Source organism: Podarcis bocagei (assembly GCF_964188305.1).
Source record: "Podarcis bocagei genome assembly, chromosome: 1".
Lineage (NCBI taxonomy): Eukaryota > Metazoa > Chordata > Lepidosauria > Squamata > Lacertidae > Podarcis > Podarcis bocagei.
In genome coordinates, this window is record NC_138125.1 from 75,997,499 (window position 1) to 76,013,932 (window position 16,434).

A 16,434-nucleotide genomic window follows, 5' to 3' on the forward strand; every position below is an offset into this window, starting at 1 on the left:
AGGGGCAGGGAAAGGAGTGCTTTGTGTGTACTTAGGAACTTACATACCTTTATGTGATCTTCAGATTAGAACGGTGGTGTTGAAACTAGTTTCCTCACTCCAGTGGTGCAATCTTGTGGCTCTGCTGAAGTTGCAGTTGCTTGATATAGGCTGCCTTCTTTTAACCCCCAAGGTTAAGAAAAAGTGTTGTTGCAGTTTGAAGCAGCGATTACTAGAGTCAGGAGCACTTGCCTGCTCTGAGGCGAGCTGGAGCACCATGAGAAATGAAGCCTGTCTGTTTGATGCATCTGTCGCTCTGTGCTCATCAGAGCAGGGAGGTTCAGTGATGCATTGGCCTCTTCTCCACGCTCCAGCACAGTTCTGACCCTGGGAAAGGGGGGCAATGAGAGGCCTATTAACTGGGCTATTTTGCACGTCACAGGGAAGGTGTGCCTATTTCTCTGAGAGCTGCTTGAGGAAAATAATAATTATAAATATGGAAGCAGAACTACTGCAAAACACATACATAGAGTGCCTATCAATCTCATAAGGTCAAGGGGGAAATTCACTCTGTAGTCCCTTAAATACTTCCAAGCCTCCTTTGTTTGAGAAAGAATATTTATAGATTTTTGACTGCCAAGTGAAATGTGCCTCCACTTTGCCTTCAGTTTTTATCCACACCAAAAAAAGGGGCCAAGGTATCCAGAATTTGGAAAATACTGATGTTAGGAGTCCATAATTCAATCAATAATATGTTTAATGGTAGATAATTCATCCTACAGTGGTATCATGTTTCAAACTGAAGAGAGAAGTGTGTTGGGGGAGTGGGGGGGTGTAAATGGGAGATTGAAGCATTGTTTTTCTCTCTCTCTCCCCATACAGCTGTAATCTAATAGATAACTGTATTATATGATCCTCCCCCATGTGTTTTTAGGCATACTTTGAAAACGATCACTGGGTTCGCTATTTCCTCCACACTGGGCACCTGACAATTGCTGGTTGTAAAATGTCCAAATCTTTGAAAAACTTTATTACAATAAAAGATGCACTTAAAAAGCACACAGGTAAGAGAGAAATGTATATATATATATATAGAAGGAACACTTTCCATTATTTTATTTTTTTAAATCATTTTTTAAACCAGCTAATGATTAATCTGACTGATTTTTTTTTTCATTTATGAAAATTTCTTTTCTATTGTCTTTGGCACCGTGGTTTCTGCTGTAGTCCCATATCCTCCTACACTTTTCCATTTTCTTTTTAAAACTCTCAACAGCTCGGCAATTACGGCTGGCTTTTCTTATGCATTCCTGGAAGGATACTCTAGACTATTCCAACAACACCATGGAGTCCGCTATTCAGTATGAGAAATTCATGAATGTAAGTTCACTTCCCCTCTTCATGTTTTTCTGCTGTACACATTTTTGGTTGTAATAATGTGATGTACCAGGGGTTTTCTTTTGCTGACTATATATGTATAATATATGTGCTCAGTTTTAGCAGGTTGGCCTGTCATTTTATTAATCTCTTACCAGATCTGCACCCCAAATCTAGGCTTTGCAAACCATTTTTAAAAGCTCCTGTATCCATTCACCAATTCTCTTATCCCCAAATCTGCTCAAAACAACTTGGTCAACCTAATCTGTTCTATGTGCTTGATATATTCTATATTTGCATATATATATTGTGGTAAAACAATAGTAACCAACAGGAAACTTGGTAGTCAGTGTGGTGTAGTGGTAGTAGCGGTAGTGGTAGTAGCGGTAGTCTCGTAATCTGGTGAACCGGGTTCGCATCTCCACTCCTCCACATGCAGCTGCTGGGTGACCTTGGGCCAGTCACACTTCTCTGAAGTCTCTCAGCCTCACTCACCTCACAGAGTGTTTGTTGTGGGGGAGGAAGGGAAAGGAGAATGTTAGCCGCTTTGAGACTCCTTAAAAGGGAGTGAAAGGCGGGATATCAAATCCAAACTCTCCTCCTCCTCCTCCTCCTTCTTCTAGTAGTAGGAAGTTAAATAAAAGATCTCTCTTGGAAAGGTGTCCTTCAGACTGTAATGGGCAGTGGCGTGGGAGGGGGAGTAGGATGTAGGTCATCATTATCCTGTTTTTGCCTGAGATTTGATGAAGGGTCTTGAATTTCGTTAATTGCAAACACCATTAGCTTTTTTGTTAATGTGTCATATCACATTATGCTAAGTAACAGCATAGACAAAAATCAGCTTGACAGCAGGTAATAGAAAAGTTGCTTTTCTTGGCAGATGCAGGGTATATCTTGTTCTTGGCTGAAAGTGAGTCTGATATGAGTATTGAAATAGCTAACTGGACAGTATACTTTGCAACAGGAAGACTTCAGATTGTGGGCTCTTTCCCTCCCCCTTTTAGGAGTTCTTTTTAAATGTGAAGGACATCCTTCGGGCCCCCGCTGATGTGACAGACCAGTTTGAAAAATGGGAAAACCAGGAAATAGAGCTGAATAAAAGGTGAGTGAGAAACCTGTTTTCCCCCTCCTTTCTTCATGAATAGACATTTGTATATTCATGGTAATGGATCCCATTTTTCAAACTGGCATTTCCTTTTGGTGCAAGCAAGTTCCTGATAATCTTGCATTTCTACAACATTTTCCCCTGGATCTCAGTTACTTGTTAATAGCAATCAGACTGCTTGTGTTGCAGTTCCTAGATCCTTGCACGTGCTTTCTTACTATTTTTCTTAGTTCTTCACATAGATGTGTTTCCTTGCTTATTTTTACTATACACACACACACACACACACTGCATCCCAAAAGCTAAATTCTGAAACCTTCATAAATTAGGAACATGAAACAACTTTATATCAATGTATTTGTTTTGCATACTTTATTCTGTCATGCATGAGTAAATAGAGCACTGGGGGCTATTAAAGGCAGACCCCTGACACTGGGAATTTCTTCTACCCTTCCTTGGCTTCTGCAATTTATTATGCACTGACCACACATTTCTTATTTTTGTTTTCATCACCTTAGGGATTAGAAATGGTTGCTTTAAAATAATACCTGAAAACCAAACTTCTCAGAATGTACTCAGTCTCATTAGACCTGACTTACTGGCTTGTGGATTACGTTTTCTATTCAAACACCTAACTGCTTTGTTAATCCTGGTGCTTTAAATGGCTGTATTAGGATGTCAAGGTAAACTATGGTTAATTGTGAAAACAACCCACAGGGAACCTCAGACTTTATGCAGACTTTCTTTTGCATCTGGTTTTGATTAATCACACCGTAGCCCTGCATCCAAACCTTAAACTGTGGTTCAACTAATTATGATTGATTGAAACAATCCAACTTTCTTAACTCATGATGTAAAGTTGGTTTGTTTGACGCAAGCCATAGTTGACCACAGTTTGTCTGGTTTTGACAACATGACACACTGCAGTTAATCAGAAACAGAAGCAAAAGCTTCTGAACTTCTGATTCCCACATCAGAGGGAGGAAGTACACAAGCCCCAGGCTTGTACCTGTCATGATTTCTGAATGCCACTAATAAATCTTATAGTACTTATTGTAATTCATCAGAGGAGTCAAAAGAGTGCTACATTTACAGATTTGATTGACAGGATTGTTAAAATAACATTCTGTCTCTGTAATGTAAATGTTTTCTGTTTTTTAGCACCACTATATCATATTCTCTTCATGGATTTGCTTTTCTTGTGTTTTTCTTCTCTGATAACTTTTTCTCTCTTTTGTAATTTTCCATGCTTCAGTCCATAACGCTCTTCATATTTCTTATCCTTCATTTACCTGGCAAGTTGTTTGATTCTTTTCTCTCCTTCCAAAGCTGGTTTCAAGATCTGTGTCTTTTTTCAGTATGTACTCTGAAATGCAAGAGAGAAATGGTGTGTGTGGGAGTCTAGTCAGATACTGACCACTTCTTGTATTTCTTGCTCAATTTCTAACTGCTGCTAAAGCATGTAAATATGCAATTTCCTGACTTGTGCCACTTGAACCTGAGTTTAGATATGGCAGGAGGAGTGTACAAGCCTGGAGGTAGGGTTGGCTTGTTTTCATCATGGTAAACCATTGTTTATCATGAAATCTGAATGTTGCCACCAAGTATGTGGTAGGGCTTTTCTCTCCCACTATCTGCCCGTTCAGGTTTTACCCTAGTACTGAAATGCTTTTGGCTTTCTTTTCCATGGAATACTGGAATCTTTGGCTGAAAACCATTAAGGATGACACAAATGACATGTTGGTCCTTCTTTGTTTCCCTGCCCTCCTTGGCTAGTTTTTATGACAAGAAGCTAGCAGTCCATGAAGCCTTGTGTGACAACATTGATACACGCACAGTCTTGGAAGAAGTGCGATCGCTGGTCAGTCAGTGTAATTCCTACATTGCTGCAAAGAAGACTGCGAGGCAAATGCCAAATAGAATGCTGCTGGAAAATATAAGTCTCTATCTTACACAGATGTTCAAGGTATGGGATTTTCACAAAACCTTTGAAACTGCTGCATGTGTGTTGTAACTGTGTGTGAATGTGTCAGCCTTTTCACTGTTTAGATAAGACTCCAGTCATTCCTGACCAGGAGCCAAGCTGGAGAGGTTTGTGGCTGCAGCCCAGCAACTTCTGGAGGGATTCCCCTGCCACAAGGAAATAATTGTGACAAAAATGTAGCACTTTTGAAAGAAGGATTATATCAGTATAAAGGGTGGTAGTACTTGAATTGTTTGCAAAGTTTTGCTGTTTCCTGGGCATAGATAAATGGTCATCAAACACTGCTATGCAAAGATCATAAGAAATATTGCAGTCCACTGTACTTCCAGGAGGCCATGCTATGAGCAGTGTTTACTCTTGGAAATAATGTCTTAATTGCCGCTCCAAACCAGTGCAGACAGTGTCCAGGAAACTCATTTGCCCAGCAAAGTTTTGTTCACAGCCTTTGGGGCTGGATTTTCTGTCAGTGTTAAAGTATCTGCTGCTGCGTGTTTTTTCAGTTTCTTTTGTGTTTCACTCGCATAGGTGTTCGGTGCTATAGAAAGCGATGAGGCTATTGGATTCCCAGTTGGAGGAAGTGCCCAAAACTTAAATGTAAGTTGTAGGGAAATTTTACTGTGGCAATCTCAACTCTGCTCATGGCTTTCAGAAAGATTGGATTACATGCTGAAGCAAAGCCATTTTTTTTTGCTCGTACGAATATAAAATTCTGCAGTAAAACTGAATCACAGAATTACTCGAATTGCATTTAGGTAAGAGAGAAGATTATATTTGTATGTGAGAGCATAGCAAGGAAGGGCCAGAGTTCAGTTGTCGAGCCAAAGCTTTGCTTGCGAAGGTCATATCTAGATATAGGACTGGGAGGAACTACTGCCAGAAACCCTAGACAGCCGCTGCCGGTCAGAGTAGTCAATACTGAGCTGGGATTGGTCAGAAGAAGATAGCGTCTTATAGGCGGCATTCAACCAACGAGCCCTGCCAGCAGAAGTGTAAGGACTTTGTTTCTTCTCCTCTCTCCCACCCCAGCCAAATTGATTCTTGGGTGTGGTCAGGAGAACCCCCAGAACAGCACACAGGGAGGTGGAGGGCGGATAGCTCCATCAGGCAAGCAGAAATGGTTGTGCTGATGGAGCAATCTGCTTAGTGCTATACTGAATAGCTCCCAATGTTCCTATGCTTCCTAGCAGTATTTTCAGAGGAAACCAGAAAGAAATGGGTTGACTCTCAACTAATGGACAAAATGTTTCATTCTGCAGCTTGAATCTACAGTGATGCCATACCTACAGGTTTTGTCCGAGTTCAGAGAAGGTGTGCGGCAAATTGCCCGAGAAAAGAAAGGTGACGTTAACTCTGTGCTTTTTTTTACAAATAGTGGTGCTTTGTTTTCTTCCTCACACTTGTTCATCTGCATGCTCGATATGGGTGTGGGCACATAGACACATGTACTCTTCAAAACTCTTACAGCCAAAAACTAGGGAGGTGTCTGCCTGCATTTGCCTTGTGTTTTATTTTGCATATGAGTCTGGGCCAGCTCTGCCATTAACCAGATTGAGGCAGCTGATTGTGCAAGTCATGAAAGGGCAGCAAATCATTTATTTATTATTATCGTATTTTACTGCCGGGATGGAGCAGGCGCTTGTTGGATTTTCTGCCTTAGGTGCCAAAAAAAAAAAAAAAAAAAAGACAGCTTTCCTCTGTATCTTGACTTTGGGTCAGGATTGAGGATGTACCATTTGTTGTTTCACCTCAGATAGCAAAGTTTCTTGGACCATCCCTGGTGTGAATGTCTATGTATGCAAATGTGTTTACATATATGTGTTTGCCCTGTTCTTACCAGATGAAAGTAAATGATGGCCCTTATTTGTATTGTGAGTTTTCAGAATGCCGCTTAACGTTATTCCATAGGATATACCAATTAAAACTCGTGTGTTTTGACAGAAAAATCCCTATAATGTATGTGCTTTGCTTTTGAAAAATACATAGAATTTCTCTTAACTGCATAGTAGTAATCTTACTGTGGTATGTCAGGGGTTGTCTTCCCTCAGTTATATTCCTCTGAGGGCATATTTTTGAAGCTGGAAAAGAAAACCTGTGTATTCCGTGGTTATATCTGATAGTGCCTTAGGAGCTAGTACTTAAACTTGGGGTGTGTGAGTCCATCACTTCCTGCAGCAATGCATGGATAAGACTGAGGGGCAGGTGAACTTCATCAAAAGGCAAAGGACCCTAAACAGCGTTCATTACAACTTCCTATAAAACTCTTAACTGAGGCAATGTGCCTTCTTATCCTCTTATTTTCAGACATTGCAGAGCCTCATCATTTATATGTGGAAAGCTTTCTTTCTTTCTTGAGAGAGAGAATTGGAGTTTCAGCAAAGTACTCGCTCAGACATTGATCATGAAGCAGAGGGTCTTAACTGTGGGATATTAAAATGCCAAGCAAATAAAATTTCCTTTATCCCTGGTACAAGAAGAGTAGACACCAGAAACCCTGAGAGCAACACTGGTCATTCTTAGCAGGGAGCTGATTTGCTTTTTTTGATGTTCTAGTGATAACGCACATTGAATGAAAGAAAACTACCCCCCTCAAATAATTTGATAGCTGTACATTGAAAAGAAATTTCCCCTCAAATGAAACCTTGCCAAGGAATGTCAGTCGGGTTTTCTTTTCAGCTCCTTCCTTTGAAAATAAGGAACTTCAAATCATGAGTTCAGTCACCAAACAATTGTGTTGGCTCACTGGAGCAAAAGTGGTGAACTCCATACTGGTGCACCTATAGAAATCTAATAATCTTCTTCATAATTGTGTTGGTTATAAGTAATCAAATGCATTTATGTACATTCAGGAGCAGTGTGCATGCAGACGGGGTGGTACTTGTTTTGATATATCTCTCTCCTCTGCATTGCACCACCAGCAGCATTTGAGGGTGGAAAAACCCTTGTGGTTCAGAAGTATTTGGCTGTGCAATTGGAGGAAGGAGACTGCTGTACTGAAGCAGATTGTAGTTGAGCATGCCTTTCATCAGGATTTGGCACATGCTCTTCTATGGATTATCACTAAAACCTTCTGTCTTTGATGTCCCTCTGAAAACACACTGTTGGCACACATTAGTCCTGAAGTAATTCCTGATGCCAGAATATTAATTTTTCAGAAAATATAATACCTTGGATAATATTCTCACCCTCCACATAATGTGGGTTTTTTATACACACATCTCTCATTCTCCTCTGCCAAGAAGGAATTTTCTCCTCTTTGCCGCTAAAGTTTAATTATTCATAGTTTTAGGCTGGTGAATATTTATAACTCAGGGAGACATCAATGCAGAGCAACTGCAGAGAATACCTTCCTTCCAGAGCACTTTCAGCTTTTTCTTCACCTGTTCATCACAATACATTTCAGCGTGTATTTAAAGAGGAGTCTATTATTTTTTCTTGAACTCTCTAGTTTTTATTGAACTACTGGGGATGAAGATATTATTTTGATATTTATTAAATTTGTTAGTCACGTTATCTTGTCCAGGGCAACCCAAACGACTTAAAACCAGGCAGACAAAAAAAACCCCTCACACAGATACATTAAAACAGAGAGGAAAACATAATTAAAAACATCCCGCCCACTTCTAAAAGACCTATATGCAGGCTTGGAGGCAGGCAAGCAGACTTTAAATCACTATAAGAGGCTAATAGTTTTAACAAAATGGATATCTCTACCTGTTAGGTGGAGTGGGGAAGAACTGACTAATGCCCCAGTTCATCTCAACCTTTTTTCATGAGTTGATAGCTTATGCTGCAGTACTTATAACATAATCCTATCTCACTCCAGGAGACTTTTGACTTCTGCTTTCCAGGATGGAGGTTCAGTGAAAAGGAAGGAAGGGGAGGAAAGCAGAGACAAGGACTACAGAGTTGAGGGTGGGGAGAAAATCATATGTATTTCTGCTAGCTATTAAATCCCACTGTGTTCCAAGGACCCCATAGCATAGTGGAATTGGAAATGTCATTCATCCAAAAGGGGGAGAGCAAACCCATTGCTCCATGACATAATAAAAGGTGGTGTTCCCTTCTCATAAAACATCCACCTTACTAAAAGATAAGAACTTTTGCAGATGTTGATATTAATGGTTTCATTTTATTCTTTGTAATTGTAGTGTTTGAAGTTCTGCAGCTATGTGATTCTCTTCGAGATGATGTCCTTCCCGAGCATGGAGTTCGGTTTGAAGATCATGAAGGTAATTAAGTTGGAAATCAAACTGAGCTTCAGTCTTGCTTTCGACAAGTTATTACATCCTGGTGTCTGTTTCCAACTAACAGTAATGAGGCGCAGTAACAAAATGAAAGAGGTTTGTCAAGCACGTTAGACTCCTAAAAGATGCAATGCTAGACACATTTACGTAGAAGTGGCATTTCAATAGGATTTTCTTCCAAGTAAATATGGTGATGATTTGGATGTGAAATAGACACAACATCAAATAATAGCAAGAAATCATAGTTTCTCAAACTTTCCAAGAGTTGTCCATCAAGTAAGTGAGTTCTGCCTTTTATGTTCAACAGTGTGATGTATTTTAAATAGCTGCAGAGAAGTTCAGCAGCATCTAGAGGGCCACACGTTTCCATCCCTGGTGTGTATCATTGGGCTAAATACTTAAAAGTAGTAATATATATGATCATTTATTCCTTGTGATGCTTTTATTGTAGGACTCCCAACTGTGGTCAAGCTAGTGGACAGAGACACCTTACTAAAAGAAAGAGAAGAGAAGAAAAAGGTTATACGTTATTTGAACTAGTTCCTGTCTAGATGTGCCTAGTTTTTGTCTAACGTCATTTGGGACGGTCAGAGGAATATAGCCTGCATCAGTCTCCTTCCACAAGCACAGCTTCTGCTGGGGATCTTGGGCTTTATAGACCCCACCAACCATGCAAAGCCCTCCTGTAGCAGTTGATGGGGCGAGGCAGCACTGCTCCCTTGGCTTCCCAATAGGGATACAGCTGGTTAGGGGGAGGGGCAAGGTGGTGGGCGGGTGGTGTGGGTGCAGTGATTGTAGAGCTATATTGGCTCCACTGCCCTACTGGCGCTTTGCCAGTCACCTCGCCCCCCGACCCTCCTGTAATCTGTGGCAATCCTGGCATTTGTAAACCAGGTAAACTCCTGTAATTAACACACAATCAACTGACCAAAGGATTTTAACATGGCCAGTGTTCCAAGCTCCTTTCTTTCCTTTTAAAAAGCTCTGCAATTTTTCCTGGCATTTGCTTATCAGAGTTTCTCAATAAGAGAACTCTAGGATTCTCTTGGTATGTTCACTCATTGTAGCTGACAAGTGCCATCTTCAGAGAGAAAAATGAACAAAAATCCTGTCATTTATAAGCAACTAAAATAAAAGTTACTTCCCATTTATAGATGTAGCCCTCAGTGGTGATGCACTCCTATAAAATTAATGACACCATTCTCCCCACCCACCTAACAAGTACCTTCCGACATAAATCTTGAGATTACTACATTAGCACACATACTATTTTTATTGCATTATGGTGAACCTTGGGACGTGCATATGTATGAGGAACATGCAGAGCTGGTGATTTTAATTCCCTCAAAAGTCAAAGACTGGTTGTTCTGGATAGAACTTTGTAGAGCTAACAGCTTGATTAGGATCCTATTGTATAAAACATAGCTGTGGATGATTTGCTAATAAAATGCTCAGTGATTTACTTCTGTATTTTTTAAATCCTTATGTTGCTTTTCAAATTCTTCCATAGATTGAAGAAGAGAAAAAAAGGAAGAAAGAAGAGGCAGCTAGAAAGAAACAGGAACAGGAGGTAAAGTAACCAAATACAGTGGTACCTCGGGTTACATACGCTTCAGGTTACAGACTCCACTAACCCAGAAATAGTACCTCGGGTTAAGAACTTTGCTTCAGGGTGAGAACAGACATCGCGCAGCGGCAGCAGTGGGAGGCCCCATTAGCTAAAGTGGTGTCTCAGGTTAAGAACGAACCTCCAGAACGAATTAAGTACGTAACCAGAGGTACCACTGTACTTTTTAAATATACATTTTAAAGGCTGGTTTTAATGGCACTGATGTCAGGCGAGAAAGGGCATGTTTCAGGCTTTATCTTCCGTTCATGTCACCTACTGTTATGTGAGCTGCAAAGCAGAGCTGAATTGGTAGAGAGACCTTAATCCACACAGCCCCTCAACACATACTTACAAACACATATACACCCCTGAACCACCTTTTGCCCCAGCAGCCGTTCCCAAACCATTGAGTACTTTGGTAGACCTACAGCATGAATGACACTCGAGGACTTCCAGCTGAACTCAACAGCTCCAGCATCCAACAGTATATAATTAGCAGAGGCTGCCAAAGACACCCTCTTTCCAGAACCAACAGTATAACATTTGCAGAGAGTGAGGTGTGGAGAGACCTGCCCAGCCAACTCTCTGCTTATAGTCATTTATTCCAAACATTTTGTGTTGGAATCTTTCAGGAGAGAACATTGGATTTTGCTGCCAAACACAAGGAAATGGCTTCTCAGTTGTGTGGGGTGGCTTTATCTACAGGCAAAACTGAATCCGCTTCAGTCACAGCCTGGTAGCCCAAACATGCTGTATATTCTCTACTACCACCATCCCAATCTCTCCACCCCTACCATGTGTACAAAGCCTATTTTTGCTCCTGGCGTATGCTTTGATCATCTGCAAATTGTTCATGTTTTGCTAGGCCTCTGTCTTCTATAAACATATTGCTGGGTTGCATTTAGAATGGCTCTTCTGTGACCTTCTATAGTGTTATGGAGGATCCCTCCAACTCAGCTTTTCAAGGGGCATAGGGAGCTGCAGGCAGGAGGAGGGATCACTAGAATTGCTCCTCCCTACCCCTTTCCACCAATGGGAGTGTCTTGTAAGCACACCTCCTGCTTGGATCTGGATCCAATTCAATATATTTAAAAGCTCCATCTTCAACACCACAAGTGCACAGAGCAGCATCTCTTTAAAAGGGGAATGTCTTACCAATAGAAAGCTAAAATAACAAGTGTCTCTTAAAACTTTATTGGGCATTTGTTTTGCAGGTTGTTCTCACATCTTGCGATACATGGTATGAGAAAATAGGGTTTCAGCAGATTTTGAAGATACTTTTGTATTCAGGACCCAAACCAGTTTTAAATCCAGAGACTTATATGCTTTTCTGACACCCTTTTGCGGGGGCGGGTTGTGTCTTAGGAAGGATGAGCATTAGAGTATCAGCTTAAATTTGTTTTCAGGAATTGTTTTGATGTAGGCAGGTTAATACTGGCTGTGATATTCATGTATTCCAGAGTTGTAACACTTTTTAAATATATTGCAGGCAGTAAAATTGGCAAAAATGAAAATCCCACCAGGAGAAATGTTTATATCGGAGCATGACAAGTATTCCAAATTTGATGAAAATGTAAGCATTACTGGGATTTTTCTTCCTTGAATATTGTATTTAGGGATCCTGGGGAAAGCTGCTAGTTCAATCCTGGACAATATAGATAGATAGACAGACAGACAAGCATTATTTTATTAACATTTGTGTAGCACTTTTAAGTGATCCAAGTGCTTTACGTTCATTATCTAACTGCAATCCTTAGAACACTCTGTAAGGCAAGGCAGTATTATTATCCCCTATATTGTATATTGGGGAGGAGGGGAAGGGAGACAGTGGCTGAGAGTTCATAACTAGAGCTCAACCACCACACTACACCAGCTGTACAACCTATGCACATTTATGCAGAAGTAAACTCTACTGAATTCAATGGGACTTGCTCCCAAATAACTCTGCATTGTATTAAAGCATGTGAGTCTTTTGTTACAGCCACAAATTCTAGATCCTTTTCATATTTGTAACTTTGACACATTTTTCACCCCCCTGCAATGAGGATGCATGTCTATGGTTTTCTGTGCATGCAAAGGGAAATAGTGATAAGGCAGGTGAGTCCTAACAACCTTACCTCCTGCACCTAGAGGAGACAGACATGTTGACATCCAGAAGGACTACTACCTGATACTTAATAAGGAGGTTCAGCCTTAAACTCTTCCAAATCATTTCCTAACTTGATGTGTTACTGCTTTTTTCCAGAAACTTTTGGAGTTACATATGTGGTTTATTGGGCTTGAATAAATAAGCAAAGAACCCAGGTTTTTATTTTTCTTGTTGATAATGCCTAATTACTGGTGAAAAGGGATAATGCTATTACATTACCACAGCAGAAAGAAACAAAAACGTTGAGATAACATGCTCCTAAGATAATGAATTAATGTTTTCCAGGGGTTTCCAACTCATGACACAGAAGGCAAAGAACTCAGCAAAGGTCAAACGAAGAAACTAAAGAAACTCTATGAAGCACAAGAAAAACTGTACAAAGAATATCTTCAAATGGTTCAGAATGGAGTTGCAAACTAAGAACAAAACTTGGACAATCTGCATCTTCAATAAAATATACAGCTGGATAACCTTTGTGAGGGGAAATGCGTTTTCACTGGGCTTTAACTTTCCACATTGTGCTGAACAAAAAGTAATGCTGCAATCCTATACACACACGGGATTAAGTCCCATTGAACACAATGAGACTTACTTCTGAGTAAACATGCATAGGATTGCACGGTTAATATCACCTTGTTTAAAACGTCAATAAAAGTTTTGTTAGTTAAATAAGGCTCTGTAATATTTTTATGTGATACAAGTCAATAAACAATTTGCTAACTGTCCTTAAGAAGATTTTTTTGGGGGAAATAGAGGTGCGTAGGGGGAGGGGGGATCAGAGACAGTGTCCTTTCCATCTCTACCATTTGTAGCAGCATCAGGTTGGACTTTGGCTCCATGGAACTCTGGATTCAACCCCTTAATTTTAGCTGGACTTGTATATTTTGTGAGAAGCCATTCAAGCCAAACTCACAATGTCTCAATTCATCTGTTAAAACTATGGGGAGAATTCTGTTTGTAATATGGATAGTACATGCACTTAGCTTTGCTCAACAGAAGCATAGAATCATAGAATCATAGAGTTGGAAGAGACCACAAGGGCCATCGAGTCCAACCCCCTGCCAAGCAGGAAACACCATCAGAGCACTCCTGACATATGGTTGTCAAGCCTCTGCTTAAAGACCTCCAAAGTAGGAGACTCCACCACACTCCTTGGCAGCAAATTCCACTGTCGAACAGCTCTTACTGTCAGGAAGTTCTTCCTAATGTTTAGGTGGAATCTTCTTTCTTGTAGTTTGGATCCATTGCTCCGTGTCCGCTTCTCTGGAGCAGCAGAAAACAACCTTTCTCCCTCCTCCATGTGACATCCTTTTATATATTTGAACAGAAGCAGTTTTTACATGTGCTTAATTTTGGTAACTGAGTGCAGTCTCTGACATTTACTTTCTAAACTGTAAGCCTAAGAACACACCTGCTTCAATTCATTTCCTCTATGGGGACTCCACAAATGCCATGTCTTTCCCCCCTTAGTTTTGTTGCTCCTTTTGAGGAGCTTAAAAGGATAACCTTGAGGAAGTGGAAAAGGGCACCAGTATTTTTCTCCAGCAGGAGCATTCTGCTGGACTGAGCTTCTTAAGCAATGTGTAAATGGAGTACAGTATCAGTTAGTGTGGACAGCGACTATTGGTCACTGCCTCTACCCTTAAAAACATATGGAGGAGTGGGATCCCCTAAGGCAGTGCTGTAGCTAAGGTGATGCTCTCCAAATGATGTTGGACTATAGCTCCTATTATCCCTGACCATTGGCCATGATTGTGGGGGCAAGTGGGAGTTCAACAACATTCAGAGACCACCACTGAGGCTGCCTGTACTCTAAGGAGAAGCCCTGAAATTAAAGTGCCTGGACATTTAAAACAGACTTAATAAATGTTATATTTTGGCTGTTGGTTTTAAAATAAAATTGGCAAGAAAATCTGCAATGCCAGATAAATGGCATCCTGGAAATATAGGGTACTGCAACTTCCTTATCATCTTTGCACAGCAGTGCTTGGTGATTCTTGGCCAGGAACAAAAAGCACTGCCTTGGCTCCCTGGTTAACATGAAGACACTGGCAGTTATCTTAAGCTGTGAACGAGACCTTTTTTATACTTGTCCACCTCCAGGTATTTCCAGCTTTTTTAATAGAGAGAGTACAAGGCTGTACAAGAGTTACATACTCATGGTCGGTTTATACAATCAGCAGATGGCATCATTTAAGGCAGGCATGTTCAACTGGTCAATCGTGGGGCATCCCTGGTCGCTCACGTGATCCTGAACGATGTCCCCCCAAAAAAGCTCAATAACTGGTCAACTCAATGGGTAGATCACTGCCAGATTTTATACAGTGGGAGTAGATCACAGTCTCTTGGGAGTTGGACATGCCTGATTTAAGGGTATGATGCTAGAATACTCCTTCCAGTATAAACTGGATCATGTCATGAGAGGTTCTACAAGCTTTCTCTCTCGCGTGCTGTACTACTAAATCTTGGCCATTGTTTAAATTGGCCGAAACCCAAGGAGCTATATAGGTTGCATGAGATCATCAAGCAACCTTCGACTGAATGGCTTCTATAGTCCGATATGCATCAAGCTGAGTTCATCACGTGCAGGTGTGCAGGCTTCGACTTGCTTGGCACTTGTTGGATCAGGAACTGCTAGCATAAATTGCTTCTTGCGTCAAGAGATTGGTTGTAACTGTGGCTGCTCTTGATAACAACTGGCACAGAATGTCACTGGGGATCGCAAAGCCTAAAGTCCTACACTGCACATCTCGGGGCACTGGTTTTCAAACTACTTTCAGAAACCTCATGGATTACCTAATGAGAAAGATCCATTATGATATGCAGAGAGTTTGCTTCCTGCAATTGGTCTTGCCCTGCAATGTGCAGCCAGGAGGATGTGTATTGTAGGCTGTATGCTCAGTTCACACAGAGCAATGCTGAAACTTGGTCAGTGCCCCATGTCAGTATCTAGAACATGCCCACAAATTCTCAGGGATGTTGTGGCAGGGATGATGAATTATCCAAAGAGAAAACACTGGAAAGTGTTTCTGATGGAAGAAAGGTAAAAAAACCCGCCACTCATCCTGTCATACACGCACCCATTAAGATATCAACTAGAGAGGCTCCATTCTGTGTACCATCTGCTCATGAAATAAAATCTGTGTAGAAACGGGGCCGCCTCATAGGCAAACATATTTTGACTTCATTTGTACTGCCTAACAGTGTGATTCCTGTTTAAATACTTCAGTGGAATTCTTTGTGCTTATCAGATACTTGATAGCACACCATTCCGCGATATTGTTTCTCCTCATGACAGCTGCTTGAGACCTCTTTGAAGGAAAGTGCATGACAAAACCTACAAATAAATCCATGGATCCGTTACATTCCAATGCTCCACATATCTGTGAATTTTGTCTACCTTCTCCTCATGAATGGCTTTGATAGCATAGACAAGCGGGTTCCTGTCAAAAAGGAATGCAACAGAAATGTTTGAAGAATGTGAATCTTTTTGTGCAGGGCCCCCAACGGAGAGGTGCCTCATCAACTGAGTCAGATAGCACCCTGATATCTACTCCCATCCTGCCTAAGGAAACTAGAGCTCTCCCTAAGGGAGAACTGGGCACGCAAACGGATGATGAGGTAAAATAGCTTTTGTAGTCAAGGCTATTTGATAAAGAAGAGGAAGGTGTACAGCCCATTTTCTAGAATCCAGCAACCAATGACACCATCTTGTTCACTTCCTTGGAAGCAGGGGTGTTTCTCATTAGTTATATCCAAGCCTTTCTTCAAGGAATTCAGAGTAGCCATTTAGCTTCACAACAGTTGGGTGAAATACTTTTGGCTGAGAGATAAGTGTTATGTCTGTACACACCCTGCCAAGGTTTTGGGACTAAAATTCAAACCACAAATTACTGAAAAGCTTTACCCTGGCATAGGTCTCATTTGCTTGTTTGCTGTGCTCTTTGTTCTCTTGAAGCTGCCCCCCAAAGAAAACTGTTCAGCAAC

At 40.9% G+C, this 16,434-nt stretch overlaps 1 protein-coding gene across 2 annotated transcripts in view; it reads left to right on the plus strand.

The window, feature by feature from the left end:
• The window catches only part of CARS1 (cysteinyl-tRNA synthetase 1), a 35,243-nt gene extending 22,071 nt beyond the window's left edge, over positions 1 to 13,172 (plus strand). For both annotated transcript variants that reach the window (XM_081205265.1, XM_081205266.1), the window contains 11 exons: positions 914 to 1,043; positions 1,256 to 1,359; positions 2,361 to 2,458; positions 4,238 to 4,427; positions 4,971 to 5,039; positions 5,702 to 5,783; positions 8,594 to 8,674; positions 9,141 to 9,208; positions 10,200 to 10,259; positions 11,788 to 11,871; positions 12,733 to 13,172. In XM_081205265.1, the coding sequence (XP_081061391.1) occupies positions 914 to 1,043; positions 1,256 to 1,359; positions 2,361 to 2,458; positions 4,238 to 4,427; positions 4,971 to 5,039; positions 5,702 to 5,783; positions 8,594 to 8,674; positions 9,141 to 9,208; positions 10,200 to 10,259; positions 11,788 to 11,871; positions 12,733 to 12,867 (1,101 nt within the window). In that variant the 3' untranslated portion in view covers positions 12,868 to 13,172. The remainder of the gene's footprint in view (positions 1 to 913; positions 1,044 to 1,255; positions 1,360 to 2,360; positions 2,459 to 4,237; positions 4,428 to 4,970; positions 5,040 to 5,701; positions 5,784 to 8,593; positions 8,675 to 9,140; positions 9,209 to 10,199; positions 10,260 to 11,787; positions 11,872 to 12,732) is intronic.
• Positions 13,173 to 16,434: the final 3,262 nt, after the last annotated feature.